This window comes from Pongo abelii, chromosome 12 (assembly GCF_028885655.2).
Source record: "Pongo abelii isolate AG06213 chromosome 12, NHGRI_mPonAbe1-v2.0_pri, whole genome shotgun sequence".
In the NCBI taxonomy this organism is placed as follows: domain Eukaryota; kingdom Metazoa; phylum Chordata; class Mammalia; order Primates; family Hominidae; genus Pongo; species Pongo abelii.
This window is the reverse complement of record NC_071997.2, coordinates 115,072,208-115,088,961: the sequence shown is the minus strand read 5'-3', so window position 1 is coordinate 115,088,961 and position 16,754 is coordinate 115,072,208. Positions and strand designations below refer to the sequence as shown.

Below are 16,754 nucleotides of genomic sequence, written 5' to 3'. Positions count from 1 at the left end.
ACACAAACCGATGTAATAAAATTCCATTAACAACAATACAAAAAATATAACACTCCAATGCATCTACCTTACTTTATTACAAAATGAGATAGTCATGAAAATTTCAAAGTAACTATCCTACCTTTTTTTCAGCTCTTCAATTCGTTTACAAAGCTGCTCATCATCTTTCTTTAATGCTTTATATTCGTTTAAGGATCGGTTATATAAAACCTAACAAAAAAAATTAGATACACTTTACTAAAATGAAAACACAAATATCCCATTCAAGTCCACTTTTGTCAAATCTTCAGAGGCTGAATATGTACAGGAATATATTTTTTAAATGAAGCACAAAATGGCCATTTGAAACCATTACATTTTTTAAAATCTCAAAGCATCACTAATTTCAACTCAGGTACAAAATCTCTACTTTAAAAAATAGAAGGCCGGGTGCTGTGGCTCACCTCTGTAATCCCAGCACTTTGGGAGGCCAAGGCGGGCAGATCACAAGGTCAGGAGATCTAGACCATCCTGGCTAACACGGTGAAACCCCACCTCTACTAAAAATACAAAAAATTAGCCGGGCATGGTGGCCCCTATAGTCCCAGGTACTCAGGAGACTGAGGCAGGAAAATCGCTTAAACCCAGGAGGCAGAGGTTGCAGTAAGCTGAGACTGTGCCACTGCACTCCAGCCTGGGCAACAGGGCGAGACTCCATCTCAGAAAAATAATAATTAAAAAAATAGAGGAGGCTGGGTGCAGAGGCTCACACCTGTAATCCCAGCACTTTGGGAGGCTGAGGCAGGTAAATCACTTGAGGCCAAGAGTTCAAGACCAGCCTGGACATTGTGGCGAAATCCTGTCTCTACAAGAAATACAAAAAAATTTAGCCAGCCATGGTGACAGATGTCTGTAGTCCCAGCTACTCAGGAGGCTGAGGTGGGAGGATAGCGTGTGCCCAGGAGATAAGAGGCTGCAGTGAGCCGTGATGGCGCCACAGCACTCCAGCCTGGGTGACAGAGCAAGACTATTTAAAAAAAAATAAAATATAATAAAAAAGGACAGAAGAACAGCCTTTGTATTTGCTGTGTGGCTTTTAATATTCCAGACTAGAAAATTTCTCTCACCTCAGCTTCATTATAGGCCCTTTTCTTGGCAACAACATCTGCTTTCAACGCCATACATTCTGGTGCTCGTGCATTTGTCTCTTCACTAATCTTTTCTAGTTTGTCTTGAATATCCTTGTACTTTTGTTCTGCTTCATTAAGTCTGACCTTTAAGAAAATAACATTATTGAAGTATATTTTTTCTTCAATAGAGAGAATTTTTAAAAATAATTATCTATAGTTCATATACCAATAATAAATTTAACTTCACTCAAGACATCAGGCAAATAAACATAACATAACATTATATAAAATACTATAATATAATTTGATCTTAACCCACAGTTAGTTATCCAACAAATGTGTTATCCTCTGGGGATAAAAAGACATGATAACAAATGTCCTCAGATAACATAAAAGAGAGAGATATAATTTGGCAGAAAAACAGAACACAAACTGATGACACAGTCTGTATACAATAATACTAAAGTAGGGTACATTTATTTTTAATTGTGGTAGCACAGAGAAACAAACCAGAGGTTGGCCAGAAAAAGTCAGGAATGCCGTCAAAGAGCAAGTAGTATTTTGAGCTGAGATTTTAAAAATTAGATCTAAGTGTACCAAGAAATAAGTTGAGGAAGGGTGTTAGAGGCAGATGAAAGAGCATGTACAAAGGTATTAATACGTTAGAAATTAAATATTGCTAGAGTTTAAATTGAAAGGATAATGGTAGGAGATGAGACGAAGGGGTAGAAGGGCCTTGCATTCTACAATGAACAGCTTACAACTTAATCTTCTAGACAACAGGAAGACAGCCTAAGTCTGTCTCTTATCTCCTAAGTCTGCATGTTAGATTACTCTGGAAGCACTTGGAACACAGGGTAGACAGAAAAATCAAAGGAAAAGATTTCAGTAAGAAGTTAATATGATATTATGGAACAAAGACAATTAGGGACCAAAATGGGATGCTGACAATAGGGACTGATTAGAAGGAACAAATATGAGAACTATTTTGATCGGGGTCAGCAAACCTTTCCACAAGGAGCTAGACAGTGTACACTTCAGGCTTTGTGGGCCACATGGTCTCTCCTAAAACAATTCAACTCTGCCATTAAAACATGAAAGCGCCCAAGGACAATGAGTAGAGGAATTGTTTTTTTAATAAAAATGAAAGCTGGATCCAGGTTTTATACAAACTAAACATAATTCATATTATTTTTCAGTTTTAAATTAACAAAAGTTTAAAGTCTGCTTTAGACACTGTTTCTTCAGAAACCTTCCATTTAACAGTCATTCTACAAGCAATAATCAAGCACACACAATGTGAAAGGCTTTATGTAAGACAAGGTGGAAAGGATATAAAGATAAAATAAGAGAGTCTTTACCCTCCAGAAATTTGCCAATTACTACATAGAGTATGCAAACGCTTAAACGGAGAAAAAGGCCTACAAAACTAAACGTCACCTAGCCTTATGATCCTCCTTTCCCATTTAAAAAAGAGGTGAGCATCTATTACTCAGATTGGATTCCATTTTAGACTGGGAAATGCTTGAGGAGGAAAGTATTTAAGGCCTTACCTGATGATAAGCTGAGAAATGAGGGTGAGAAGAGAAAAATACTTGGTGAAAATTTCAGAATATTCTTTCAGAAATGAAAATTTAAGGTGAGAGGTGGAAAGGGTTGAAATTCCACTTACTGCCTGAAGAGGGAGTAAGAAACTTAGCCCAGAAATCACTAAGTGTCCCATCTTTACCTATTTTTACATACTCATCTATTACCTCTGATGAATTAATGTTATAACCCTTAAAAGAAAAAAAGATCAATCTGCTTATCTTGGAGGCAGACAGGAAAAAGCAAGCCAGGAAAGATTACCTTCTATACCACAGCCAAGCTTGGGGGCCAGAAAGAAATTTCCTAAGCAAAGTAGAGAAAATGCTAAGAGGTAAGTAAGCTACACTGACACATTGAGTACATTTGTGGGGGAAGGGGAGTAAAGAAACACTAGGAGTTCTACTTCTGGCATTACAGCATGAGGAGCCCCACAGTTCTGGCTGCTCAACCTTGTGAGTATACTAAAACCCAGTGAATTATATACTTTAAATGGGTGAATTATGTGGTATATGAATGATATCTCAATAAAGCTGTTCAAAAAAGAAAGAGTGAGTATAAAGAGTGGATCTGCTGAATGTTAAAGGGTCCACATGGAAAGCCCCAACAGAGAATGACTGCCTTTACTCAACACTCAACTTCTGTAACCTCTAGGCCCATGTGGAAGACTTTTATGACTTTCTTGAATTTTAGATAGGGTAGTTTCTACCTGCACTCTTAGATGTCAGGCTGAAATTAACCTTAACAGACCTAACAATGAATCCTACTTGCCTTCCACCTATATGAAATCCTCTGACAGGCCATCTTGGTTCTGGACCATAAATCTCAGTTCCCTTAGCAATCTCTGGGCATTGTTTTCAGTTCTGAGTTCTCATACTTCCTGATACTTACCTTGAATGTGATTCTAATTTATATTATTCTAGCACCCCTTTATTTCTCAGGTCTTTTTGTGTTTCAACTCCTTAATGAACTGAAGAGTAAAAGCTTCATGCTCTTCTTATATGCCTTGTCAGTAACAAAGTTCCACTGACAATATGCATGAGTTCTAGAGCTCTAGCCTCAGACAGGCTTATCATGGATAGAGTATTCTTTTCAAAAGAGAGTCACCACAACAGACCTTGAAAACAAGCTTAGGTCTATTTCACCTAAGCAATAAATTCAAATATAGACAAATATACTGTCAGAAACTGCCAGTTTGGTGGGTCATAAATAGTCTAGTATCTGTAATTTCATATGATTCAACCTATTAAATCTGCATTTAAAAAACTGTAATTACCTGCTGTTCTTCAATTTTCCTGTCAAGTCTAGCAGCACGATCTTCTCCAATTTTAATATTATCTCTGATAGCATTCAATTGTTTTTCAATTTCATTGACCTAAAAAAGAAATTATATAGCAAATTGATCAGATTAACAATAATAACCAAATACATTCTGCAGATCACATAGATACGTGAACAAGTAATTTAGTGATAATTACCACTGCCCAAGCCATTTCATGTTTCAAGGACTCTAAATTAGTCTTCATTGTACTTAAACCAGCAATACTTTGAAAACGTTCCTCTTTCTCTACGCACTGGCGCTTTAGTTCAGTAAGCCGCTTAAAAAAACAAAACAGAAAGGACGTATTTTTTATTAATGTTGAAAAAACACATTTTTGCAAATCTATTTCTTTTAAAAACAATGCCTAAACAAGTACTACATAAATATTTGTTTAAAAATAACTTCCATTTTTTAAAATTATTCTTGATTCTTTGGTATACTTTTAGTAAGTCCAATAATTTTGTGAATTTCTACACTATAAAAATGGCCAAATACTCTTCAGATGAAGAGCAAAGGAATTAAAGGTTCAAGACTACACAAATATAGAGAAATCCCAAAACTCACTTTCCCATTTTCCCTCTTTATTCCCTATCTGATAGACATGATGGTCTGTTCTTCAAAGTATAGTCAGTAGGCATTCCAAAGAGAATGTAAGGATTAGAAGAAATTTATTTCTGAAAATCAAACAAGTTATAATTTTCTTAACTAAGTTCACTTTTTTTTTTTTTTTTTTTTTGAGACAGAGTCTCACTCTGTCACCAGGCTGGAGTGCAGTGGCACAATCTCGGCTCACTGCAACCTCCACCTCCCAGGTTCAAGCGATTCTCCTGCCTCACCCTCCCAAGTAGCTGGGACTACAGGCATGCACCACCACGCCCAGCTAATTTTTGTATTTTTAGTACAGACGGGGTTTCATCATGTTGGCCAGGAACTGAGTTCACTTTTAATAATTAATTAAAAATCACCAAATATCAAATACTGTGATATTCAAACAATTTCTGTAGCTTATGGGCCTCATATTCTATACACCTGGGTAGAGAGCCTCTCCCCTTCATTCATGCTTACCATATTCAACTTGGGCCTGAACACTATAGACCTTACTTTGTTTCCCTATCTAATGCACTTTCCCATTTTCCAAAATTCTTTCAATCTATTATCATTCTCTTCAAACCTCATACACCTCATACACCCTGCCACCATATTCCCTCATTCATTCCCTCTCTCCAGCTTAGACAATTAGAAGCCATCAGACAGAAACTCCCTCAACAATCTTAACTACAAATCTAAAGCAGCCCTTCCTTTTGCAACAAAAGAGAGGTGGCCTCATATTTAAGACCCATATCATCCTCTACCTGTATCTTGGATTCTACCCCTTTTCTATCTTCTCAAAGGTCTAAATCCACTGATTTTCCATCACATCTTTTCATCTTTGTTTCCACTTTACCTTCTTCATGACTTATGTTCATCACTACTTGCTCATCTTTCCAACTTACAAACAAAACCACCAATACCCATCCCTTGGCACCACCTCCTCCTCTAAAATTCTTCTTCCCTTTCTATCCAGGTTTCATGAAAATTGTCTTTATCTCCTCCATCTCCTCACATTTTCCAGTTCCACAAATCTGGCTACTGTTTTCACTGCTACTGAAACCCACCTTGCCACGGTCATCTATGAAGATTATGCCATTAAATACAGTGAGTTTTGTCAATTCATGTAGTGTCGGACCACACAGTACATCTCACAGTCATGACTGGTTCCTTCTCAAAATCTCTCTGCCCTTGGCTTCTCATGGCTTCCATGAGAATTTCTCATGGTTCAGGCCTGGGCCCACTTTTCCCCTATCTCAGCAATCTAAATTATTCTTTTGGCTTATATACTAATAGCACACTGACAACTCCCAAATTTTTATTGAGGCCAGACTTGACTTCTGTATTCTTAATTTACATATCCCACTTCCCACTTCACATTTCCACTTGGATGCTTTTATTATAAGCACCTCAAAATTAATGTGTTCAAAATATAATTCAGCTTTCTTAAAAAAAAAAAAAAAGAAAGAAAGAAAAAAGAAAAACTGGCTTTTTTTCCCAAACTTCCTATCTCAATAAACTTACTGTACTACTAAAGTAATTAATCTGGAGGTCATTCAGTCACCTTTGATGCCTCTTTCTTTACTTCTCCATGTCCACTACAACATCTGCCTAGATCATTTCAAAGTTCCCTCTCTTACTACTACCAATGTCCTTAACTTAAGCCATCAACATCTCTTTGGACAATGATAATGCCTTCTTTATCAATCTTTCCACATCTCTTCTCTCCTTATAGCAGTTCATTCTCTTGTATAGCAATCTACCGAAAATACACAATTAATGAAGTCATCCATTTTCATGTCCTCTACTGCCCCCTAAATTTTATAAGGTCCTCCACAACCTGGCCTCTCATCTCTCACACCCGTGTTTTACACTCTAGCCAATCTGGAATTCTTTGTTTTGTAAAAGCACACATGCTTTCTTGCCCCTGAGGCTTTAACCATGCTATTTCTTAGAACATCCTTGCCTTCACCATCCTTTGCCTGGTATTACTCATCCTTCAGTTTTCTTCTTAGGCATCACTTCCTTAATAACTTCCCCATCATGACTGTCCCTGACACTGCCAGTACCCTATTAAGTGCTGTTGTTTAGTCTACATCTCTTTTAGTAGTCCTCACGATACTCAAATTATTTACCATCTATGTTTCCTGCTGAATAACTAGGTCTATGATCCCAAGAATCCTATTTATCTGTCAGTATATGACCATGGCCAAAGCACGATGCTACAAGGCACATGGTAAGAACTTAATATCGACTGAATGATTATTCTAGTTTCCAGCCTTTACATGCTATTTCTTAAAGATTTAATTATTCAAACCCAGAGTTTATTTTGAGAATATAGGGTATTTCACCAATTAAGAGAAAAGTTCTTATTGAGTGCATATTATGCATCAGGAATTCTCCTACATAATTTAGGGAAGTGCTCCTTATACTTCATAATTACAATGTCTTTAATTGTTACTGGTATACTTTGTATATCATGGAGAAAATAAGTGTTTAATCCCAAGTGTCTGAAACAAACAAATTTATTTCAAGTCCTGATTATATTAAAAATAATAAATGTAATATATAGTAGGTACAGTTTGTTTGAATATACAAATATTTCCCTTCCCCAATAATAACACTGATATTCCAAGAAAGTGTACTTTAGTATTTTTGTGGTTTATAGTAACTCCTTAAACACCACCACATAACCCAGGTTTGAAAAGATAATGTGGGAAATACAAATAAATATACTCATCCTTGATTTTTGAGTTTTCATTTGATGAACCACCTAACTATAGACCTAACTTAAAATATGCATTTCTCAAAAATGTGAAGTAAAGAGGTCAGTATAACATAATGAATTTGACTTTAATCATTAGTATAATCCTACCTCAAAAGGACAAGCTACAAAGTTGATGAAAACTCAACTGGTTATACAAAACTAACAAATGAACAAGATATGGAATTACATAAAATTGGTGGGACTTAATATACTGGATAAACAGCTATAATGTAAGCCTTAAAATTTTGAGGCCTCTGATTATCACACCAAAAGTTGGATCTTCAGGAATCTGAAGAAGAAAGTATAAGAACAAAATATAACAGATTTAAAAACAAATTGAAGTAAGTCATGGCTGGCATGAGTGATTTAAAGTGCAAGCAAATTTGCACAGCTGCCAAACCTGGTAAGGATGTCATAGCTGCTACTAACCTACCAGTTGCTTAAGGAATGTTAACATTTTACTAGAGTTATAATTACTATGATTTGTAGATTACGGTATATAATTATAAATGCATACTATGTTTAATAACAGCTTGAAGCTTGTGCTTATTATCCCAGCAGAAGAAATACTGCAGTTTTTAAACTACTTATAGTTTTTAAACTACTTAAACTACCATACCTTATTGTGGAACCCATTAGTCATATTATCAGAGGATAAGTATGTAAGATACTGCCCTGTTCTCTAGCTTATAATCTGAGAGAGAAAGTAAGACATGTACATACTCATTATTACAAAATAAAAAAGTAATAGCTAATTAATACCCGGAATATAAACACTACATTGCATATACTTCAGAGTGCTATAAAAATATTACTAGTTTTATATAAATATACAGACACATAGTTTTACAATATCATTTACTGTAAGTACTATAAGAATTTGGCTGATCTCAAAAAGATTTACATTAACTGTTTACAAACCTCTTCTCCTTGATGTATCTGCTCCTTTGTTCTTTCTTTTGTTTCCATAATGTATGAATAATCTTCCTTCATCTGTTCAAGTTGTGTTGCTTTCATGAAGAACTATTATCAATAACAAAAAAACGCAATTAGGAGTTTGTAAACTTCCACAGAACTGTTAAAAAGAAAAAGAAAAATTTAGTTTCTGAAAACTTTTAGATCAATGATGTAAAAAGACATTAAAAATATAAGCAATCACACAAACACAAAAGAATACATCATATTTCAGATTCAAATTGACTGAACCTACTATGCTCACATCCACATGTTCATTTGCAAAAGCTCTTAAAACCCCGTGAAAGAAAACACTGCGGGGTGTGGTAATAAGCTCATTTTCACTAATTCCATTCTTTAAGCAAAAACAGCTGAAAAGACTGGCATCGTTGGTCTTAGTACATCTTAAATTTTTAGAGTGAGAAATACCAAAACTCACTCAAAAGGCTACACAGAATATTTAGCAGTATAGTCAAGTATTTTGTTAGTTTTTAAAATTTTTAATAGTTTAAGATTTACAGGCACAGCGGCTCACACCGGTAATCCCAGCACTTTGGGAGGCCAAAGCAGGTGGATCACTTGAGGCCAGGATTTTGAGACCAGCCTGGCCAAACTGGTGAAACCCCATCCCTACTAAAAATACAAAAATTAGCTAGACATGGTGTCACATGCCTGTAACCCCAGCTCCTTGGGAGGCTGAGGCACGAATATCACTTAAACCTGAGGGGTGGAGGCTGCAGTGAGCCGAGACTGCGCCACTGCACTCTATCCTGGAAGACAGAGCAAGGCTCTGTCTTTAAAAAAAAAAAAAGATTTACAAGTTATTATGTATGTAGGAGCAACTGTTACCCTGTATTTCCTTAAAGATTAAGAATTAAAAGCCAAAAAGTAAAAACAAAGATTTAAAAAAATTATACTCCCATCTTATTTAACAATTTCCTAATCTAGGAAATTGAATTACTTTCAACAGATGGCTCTAAGGAAAAAAAAAAACAAACTCAGACTCCATTTGTGAGCAAGAATATTGTTTACAATATGCCTAAAGGTATTCTTTTTAAATGGGTTTATATTTACTTTGGTGTCACTTACTTTGTATTTGTCTCCTTCATTTTTAGACTGTAAGAACTGCTTGCTCATTTCTTGTGTTAAAACAGAAACTGGATTATCCACCTCAAACAAACAAAAAGTCATTTTTGAATATTTTACTTTAATGCTTTAAAGATAGGTAAAAACTGAAACGTACATTACAAGTGACCTATGGTGCCATCAGGAAGGCCAAGCAATAGCCAAAGGTTATAACGTTAGGATAAAAATACTAAAAAAAAAGTTAGAAATGTATAATGCAGGAAAAATAATTTAAAATTCCATTATACCAACATATATGGTATAGTTAACATTCAATATTCTACCAGTACCTGAGGGCACAAGCATAAGAACCCTGTGAAAAAGTGTTTTTATTATAAAGTTTTTCACTTCTTACCTGCTGTATAGAATATCACCCTCATGCCACTGGTTAATCATGGGACAGCAGAATGGGAAGAGTCCTAGCATGGTAAGGAGTCAGCCACCTCGGGTTCTTGTTTGAGCTCTGTTGCTAACTTCCTATGTAGCCTTGGACAAGTCAGTTACTCCAACTAAACACAGTCCAACTCAGTTATTTCTAATGAGAATCATGACAACAAGTATTGTTTATTTTTCTTACAGAAGTTCTTCATATTATTCCTTCATGAGGATATTGTAAAACAAATGAAAATAATGAAGTCATTTCTATCTTTTGGAAACTAGTCATTGCTTGAATGAAACTACCTTTGCCTAATGTGACAGTTATTACTGAGTACCAACCTGATTGGATTGAAGGATGCAAAGTATTGATTCTGGGTGTGTTCCCGAGGGTATTGCCAAAGGAGACTAACATTTGAGTCAGTGGGCTGGGAAAGGCAGACCCATCCTTAATCTGGATGGGCACCATCTAATTGGCTGCCAGTGCAGTTGGAATATAAAGCAGGTGGAAAAATGTGAAAAGACTAGACTGGCCTAGCCTCCCAACCTACATCTTTCTGCAAAACTGTATGCTTCCTGCTCTCAAACATTAGACTCCAAGTTCTTCAAGTTTTGGGACTTGGACTGGCTCTCCTTGCTCCTCAGCTCGCAGACAGCCTATTGTGGGACCTTGTGATCATGTGAGTTAATATTTAAAACTCCTCTTTACATATATATATATATATATATATATATATATATAAAATCTCCTATTAATTCTGTTCCTCTAGAGAACCCTGACTAATACACCTAACAAGTTAAGATATCAAAGTACAATTGGAAAAGTATAGAAAAAATACAACTTTTTTCAACAAGATTCAGGGTCATTACTCAATTACTAACAAATAAGTTTACATGTTAAACATTACTCAATTACTAACAAATCAGTTTACATGTTAAAAATAATCTTCATAAGGTTATTGTATAAATGAAAAAAACTTTAAGCCCTTCATGTTTACTGTCTACAAAATAAATATTGTGTAATTTGTTGGTATACCAATGGTTAAAACATTTCTCTTAAGTACAATGTTGGGCCTCTCTTCAAGACAATAAAAAACATTTATGTAGTTATAAACAAAACTTTACATGTGACATGTTTCTTATTATATAGACCAGAATCCATCTGCCACATATTTTTTCACAAAGCCCCCCCAGCTCTTCATTTCATACTGCATCTGACTTCTTAAGAGACCTAATGCAGTAGTAACTCTAATAACAAACATCTTAACATCAACTTTCAATTAAAAGCTTCACCGAAGTTTATATTCATTTCTCTATACCTTTTTGATTGTTTTTGAAATGGAGTTCCTATTTGTTATACTCCTCTTGGGATTATTTAAGAATCTTGGCCAGGCACAGTGGTTCATACCTATAATCTCAGCACTTTGGAAGGCTGAGGCAGGTGGACTGCTTGAGCCTAGGAGTTCAAGACCAGCCTAGGCAACATGGTGAAACCCTGTCTCTACAAAAAGTACAAAAATTAGCCGGGTGTAATGGTACCCGCCTGTAGTACCAGCTCTCAGGAGGCTGAGGTGGAGGATCACTTGAGCCTGACAGGTGGAGGTTGCAGGGAGTTGTGATCATGCTGCTGCATTCCAGCCTGGGCGACAGAGTGAGACCCTGTCCCAAGGCTCATGCCAGCACTTTGGGAGGCCAAGGCTGAGGTGTGAGGATCGCTTGAGGCCAGGAGTTCAAGACTAGCCTGGGCAACATGGCAAAACCCAGTCTCTAAAATCAAACCAAAAAAAAAATGTTGTAGCTTTATCTGTCAGAATCCTGAAAAAAGCAAAAGCAAAACTGGTAAACTTCAGCAAGAGGATAAGAAACGGAGGCACAGAAGACAAATATGATCAGACACTTAAAGATATTAAATACTCTCTTCCCTCCTGGTTATGCTAGACCAACACTGTCCAAGAAAAATATATGCCAAGTCACACACAATTTTTTTTTTTTTTGAGACAGGGTCTCACTGTGTCACCCAGGCTGGAGTGTAGTGGCGTGATCTCAGCTCACTGCAACCTCTGCCTCCTGGGTTCAAACAATTCTCCCACATCAGCCTCCCAAGTAGCTGGGACTAAAGGCATGTGCCATCATGCCTGCCTAATTTTTGTGTTTTTTTGTAGAGACAGGGTTTCACCATGTTGGCCAGCCTGGTCTTGAACTTCTGACCTCAGGTGATCCACCCATCTCAGCCTCCCAAAGTGTGGGGATAACAGATGTGAGCCACTGCACCCAGCCCACACAAACAATTTTAAATGTACTAGTAGCCACATTAAAAATATAGAGAAATAGGTGAAATTTAATAACATATTTTTAATCCAATATAACCAAAATATTATCATTGTAACATGTAATCAATACAAAAAACTAAGTTATTCCTTTATATTAAGTTTTCAAAATCTGCTGTGTATTTCACATTACTGCATATCTCAATTTGAGCTACCCACTCTTCAAGTGCTCCACATCTACCTGTGGCACGGCTCTAGACCTTCTGCATTTTAATCAATGAACCTGAATCTTTTGTTACGCATTAAGTAAACCATGCAAGAAAAGGACTAGGAATCTTTAAATATTTCAACAGAGAATAACATGTTTTACATTCCCCAAGGAAGTGAGAGCTTACAGAAATAGGCTTTTTTTCAATTTTCCTCATAATGAAAACTTTCTAATAAATACAGCTGTCCACAGAGGAAGGAAGAAGCCTTGGACAGAGGTGATTACCCCACCATTATCCTTCCAAGCACTTGCACAGGAAAACCTGGTGGAGGTTCTACACAGGGTAAATACAGAGTACTTACACAGTATACTGAATGCCCTTCAAGATTCTCCCCACACCCATGATTCCATCAACTCTAACTTTTGGTTTTCTCGATTCTAATAAATTGTCCTGCATTCTAGTCTGAAATTTATTTGCTGTACCTGCTTTTCTCTAGATTTTAAGAATTATTTTTTCTAAACTTTTACTGTCTGATATGCAGCAGGCCCATTTGCTACGTGTGGCTTTTTCTACTTACAAAAAATACAATTAAAAATTCAATTTCTTAGTCACAATTTCAAGTCAGTCAAGAACCACATGTGGCTAGTGGTTACCCCACTGAATAGCATAGATACAGGACATTTCTACCATCACAGAAAGTTCTGTACCCTTTGTTCTAAACCAAACTGGAAAAGAGACCCAGACTCCTAATTGTTCTTTTTATTTGATGGCAAGTCTTGGTGTTCTTAATTCGGTAACGGGGCAGTATTGCACAATGGATAGAACAGTAGAATGAAACAGGATGCCTGGATCCCAAATCCAGGTTCTACCAGTAACCACGTCTAGACAGCCTTAAGTATAAATTTATTTTTTGTGGCTCCCAGTTTCTCATCTACAAAACAAACAGCCTGGATTAGGTGTCTTCTAAAGATAATTCTTGTGTAAATGTTATCAATTAATTCAGCCAAAGCATCTCAGCAGAAAGGACTCAAGCCTTGGCCCCTACAAGTGTGATCAATAGCTCCAAAATAGAGAAATGCTTTATCTTTCTAGAATAAATTTTCTTTAAGAATTTAGCAACTTTAGAAGCTAAACGCTCATCCAAAAAAAAAAAAAAAAGAAGAGTTTAGCAACTGAGTTTAGGGAACAATGATGCTATTTTGACTAGGACAGCAAAAAGCAAAGAAATCTGACATCCTTATTAAGATAAATTTTAGCCTAGAGCAGTATAGACTAAATGTTCTTGACTGGTCTATCAAATTAAAGGTGTTATATTATGTATTGACAATCCTGTGTTGAATTAATAAATTCTTTTTTTTTTTTCTGAGATGGAGTTTCACTCTTGTTGCCCAGGCAGGAGTGCAGTGGCACAATCTTGGCTCACTGCAACCTCCGCCTCCTGGGTTCAAGTGATTCTCCTGCCTCAGCCTCCCAAGTAGCTAGGATTACAGGCGCCCGCCACCACACCCAGCTAATTTTTTTTTTTTTGTATTTTTAGTAGAGATGGGGTTTCACCATGTTGGCCAGGCTGGTCTTGAACTCCTGACCTCAGGTGATCCACCCGCCTTGGTCTCCCAAAGTGCTGGGATTACAGGTGTGAGCCACCACACCGGGCCGAATTAGTAAATTTTAAACAACTTCATTGATAATAGTTACACATATGCTTCCTGCAGTCAGTTTACTCATATGAGGCCATTAAAATTTTTTCTACACAAGTGAAATCGCACTAAAAAAATGACAAGGTGTATGAATTAATCTGAAACACAAATTCACCAATTACCTGGATGTTAAAATGATCAAGAATTGCAATCAGCTCTTCTTTCTTTGTGGAAACCACGGAGCCTAGTTATGAGAAACATATGAAATAACCAAACTGTTTCTAGGGCATAACACAGAAAAAATGTATAGTTACTTACAAAATATAAATATTAATTAGCTTTCATTGCATCATCAAGAAAGGTACTATTGAATATGTATAAATATGAATGAACATGGCACAAGTACAGAGGAAGAAAAAGTACCCACATGCAATAATGGTGCTTATCTTGTTCCTACAGCTAAACATATTTTGCTCCTTATCTATCTCTTTTTAAAAATTAAATGCTCACCTCTTCTTTTATGTCATTTTGCACCTTTTGCTAACCATTTATTTCCACATGCTATAAAAACCCTGGTGTGACAGGAAGTCTGTAGGTGAGAACAAAATAGCACAACCTGTCTCAAATAATCCCCAATTCTGCTAATCATGCTTTTGGTGCTATAATATTCTGGGGTAAAACAACCATGTGTAACATATGCACGTGTGTGTGTGTGTGTGTGTATATATATATATGCACACAACCAATCATGTTACAAGGAAGATAGTTCAATCAATACCAGCAGTCATCTAATTCTTTTTAATTGAGTATTTCCTAATATTTTATATGAAATGAAAAGAATCAAAACAAACCTGTTGCACTTTTAAGTTTATAAGATCGACTTCCATCTATGCTGATGTGTTGCTGTATAAGTATAGAGTTACCATACACACTGGCTTTAAAGGCATCATCTCCTCTGTTCCTCAATGTTATTGAGATATCTGCAGAGCTGAAACAATGAGGTTGAGCTAAGTTACATGAAGATATAGTGTAATTACAATACTAGGTTGCCACAATTTGCAAATTTTTCAAAACCACCAAATAATTTGGCCAATTCATTCGCAAATTAGCTTTACATCAACAGCTGACACTGATTGTTCACTACAGCATAACGTTAACGATACCGTGCCTAACAAAAAAAGTTGAGAATAAGTGAAGCTTCATAAAAAATAATTGACTGACTATTCTATCCATAATAGAAATAGCACATCTGCACAAAAACCATTAAGTTTCGGTTGTTTCAAGACATGTAGATAAGTTACACATTTTCCTATAAAAATCATGTAATCAACATTATACTGCCTGACTACTGTAAGTTATATAAAGCATCATGCTTGACAGTAGGCCTTTAAAGAATGATGAAGTAAGAATTATGGTAAAGTAGTAACATTTTCAAAGAGGATTAGAATTAAGAAAGGTAATTTTAATTTTTCAATTACTTGGCAATAAAAAATAAAACCACTTGATATCAAGAAATGTAACTAGGCTGGGCACAGTGGCTCACATCTGTAATCCCAGCACTCTGGGAGGCCAAGGTGGGTGGATCACTTGAGGTCAGGAGTTCGATACCAGCCTGGCCAACACGGTGAAACCCCATCTCTACAAAAAATACAAAAATTAGCCAGGCATGGTAGCGCATGCCTGTAATCCCAGCGACTCGGGAGGCTGAGCCAGGAGAATCACTTGAACCCAGGAGGCAGAGGTTGCAGTGAGCTGAGATCGTGCCATTGCACTCCAGCCTGGGCGACAGACAGCGGTCTCAAAAAAAAAAAAGAAAAGAAAAAAGAAACTAAAGCCCAAAATTTCTTAAAGCTTTACTGGCATTAAAAAGACATATTTTAAAATAGTACAATGCGGCTAAATACACATACAAAATGATGAGTATAAATCTGCCTAACCAACAGGCTCTGTTATAGTTTTTAAAGTTTTAAAGATGTTTTAGCGACTTACAGCCACGCATATTTTAAGATCTATAGGGGTAAAAAAAAAAAAAATCTTTATTTGTGTATTCCAACTTGTGTTAAAATAAGACTTGGTAGAAAAACAAAGATGCTGATGAAGGACATTAATAAAGATATAATTTCCTTACACATAAAAGCAGATATTTTACCTGGTTCATATGAGCATCTGTCAAAATGCTAAAGTCCCTTAATATAAAAGTGTTTAAATTGGTAATTAAATGAAACCTTTAACAGAACAAACTTGCTTTTGTGAATTTGTAATCATACTCTAAAACTGTTCCCATTTGTGGGAAATGCAGGAAGAAATACTCCAGATGAGCTTCATTGTGAATTACTGCTAAGACAGTAGACACACTGAAGTATTTGCTCTGTTGCTCCACCATCCTTTTCTGTACAAGTGCCCTAGCAGAAAGGGTTTGGCAACGATATAATTTTCCATCCCATCCTCTTGGGATTGAGCTAAATAAAGAAATTTTTACCAACTAAGCAATCAGATTTTCTTCTTTAAAAAATCAAACTAAGAAAATGTGGTTAAAAAATTTTCAGAAGTCTGTAGTTTAGTTGATATTGTATCAATGTCAATTGCATAGCTTTGATAAATGCATCTTAGTTATGTAAGATATCTACATTAAGGAAAATTGGGTGAAGGATATACAGAAAATTGTACTATCTTTGCAAAATTTCTGTAAATCTACAATTATTTCAAAATAAAAAGGTTTAAAAAAAATCAAATTAAGACATGATCAAGTCGAGAGATGGTGAATCCTGGGAGCTACAAAGTTATGGAGCCTCTAGACCTAGAGAAACCAATTTGGGGC

General features: G+C 36.1%; 1 protein-coding gene across 4 annotated transcripts in view; it reads right to left on the bottom strand.

Moving 5' to 3' along the window:
• Nucleotides 1-16,754, bottom strand: part of SMC6 (structural maintenance of chromosomes 6) — a 135,409-nt gene that overhangs the window by 51,720 nt on the left and 66,935 nt on the right. For 3 of the 4 annotated variants that reach the window (XM_054548361.2, XM_002812267.6, XM_024242304.3), the window contains 8 exons: nucleotides 14,788-14,924; nucleotides 14,119-14,180; nucleotides 9,413-9,493; nucleotides 8,291-8,392; nucleotides 4,172-4,291; nucleotides 3,970-4,068; nucleotides 1,107-1,253; nucleotides 122-210 (listed from right to left, as the gene is read on the bottom strand). In XM_054548361.2, the coding sequence (XP_054404336.1) occupies nucleotides 122-210; nucleotides 1,107-1,253; nucleotides 3,970-4,068; nucleotides 4,172-4,291; nucleotides 8,291-8,392; nucleotides 9,413-9,493; nucleotides 14,119-14,180; nucleotides 14,788-14,924 (837 nt within the window). The remainder of the gene's footprint in view (nucleotides 1-121; nucleotides 211-1,106; nucleotides 1,254-3,969; nucleotides 4,069-4,171; nucleotides 4,292-8,290; nucleotides 8,393-9,412; nucleotides 9,494-14,118; nucleotides 14,181-14,787; nucleotides 14,925-16,754) is intronic. The other variant, XM_054548362.2, reaches the window with a different exon arrangement.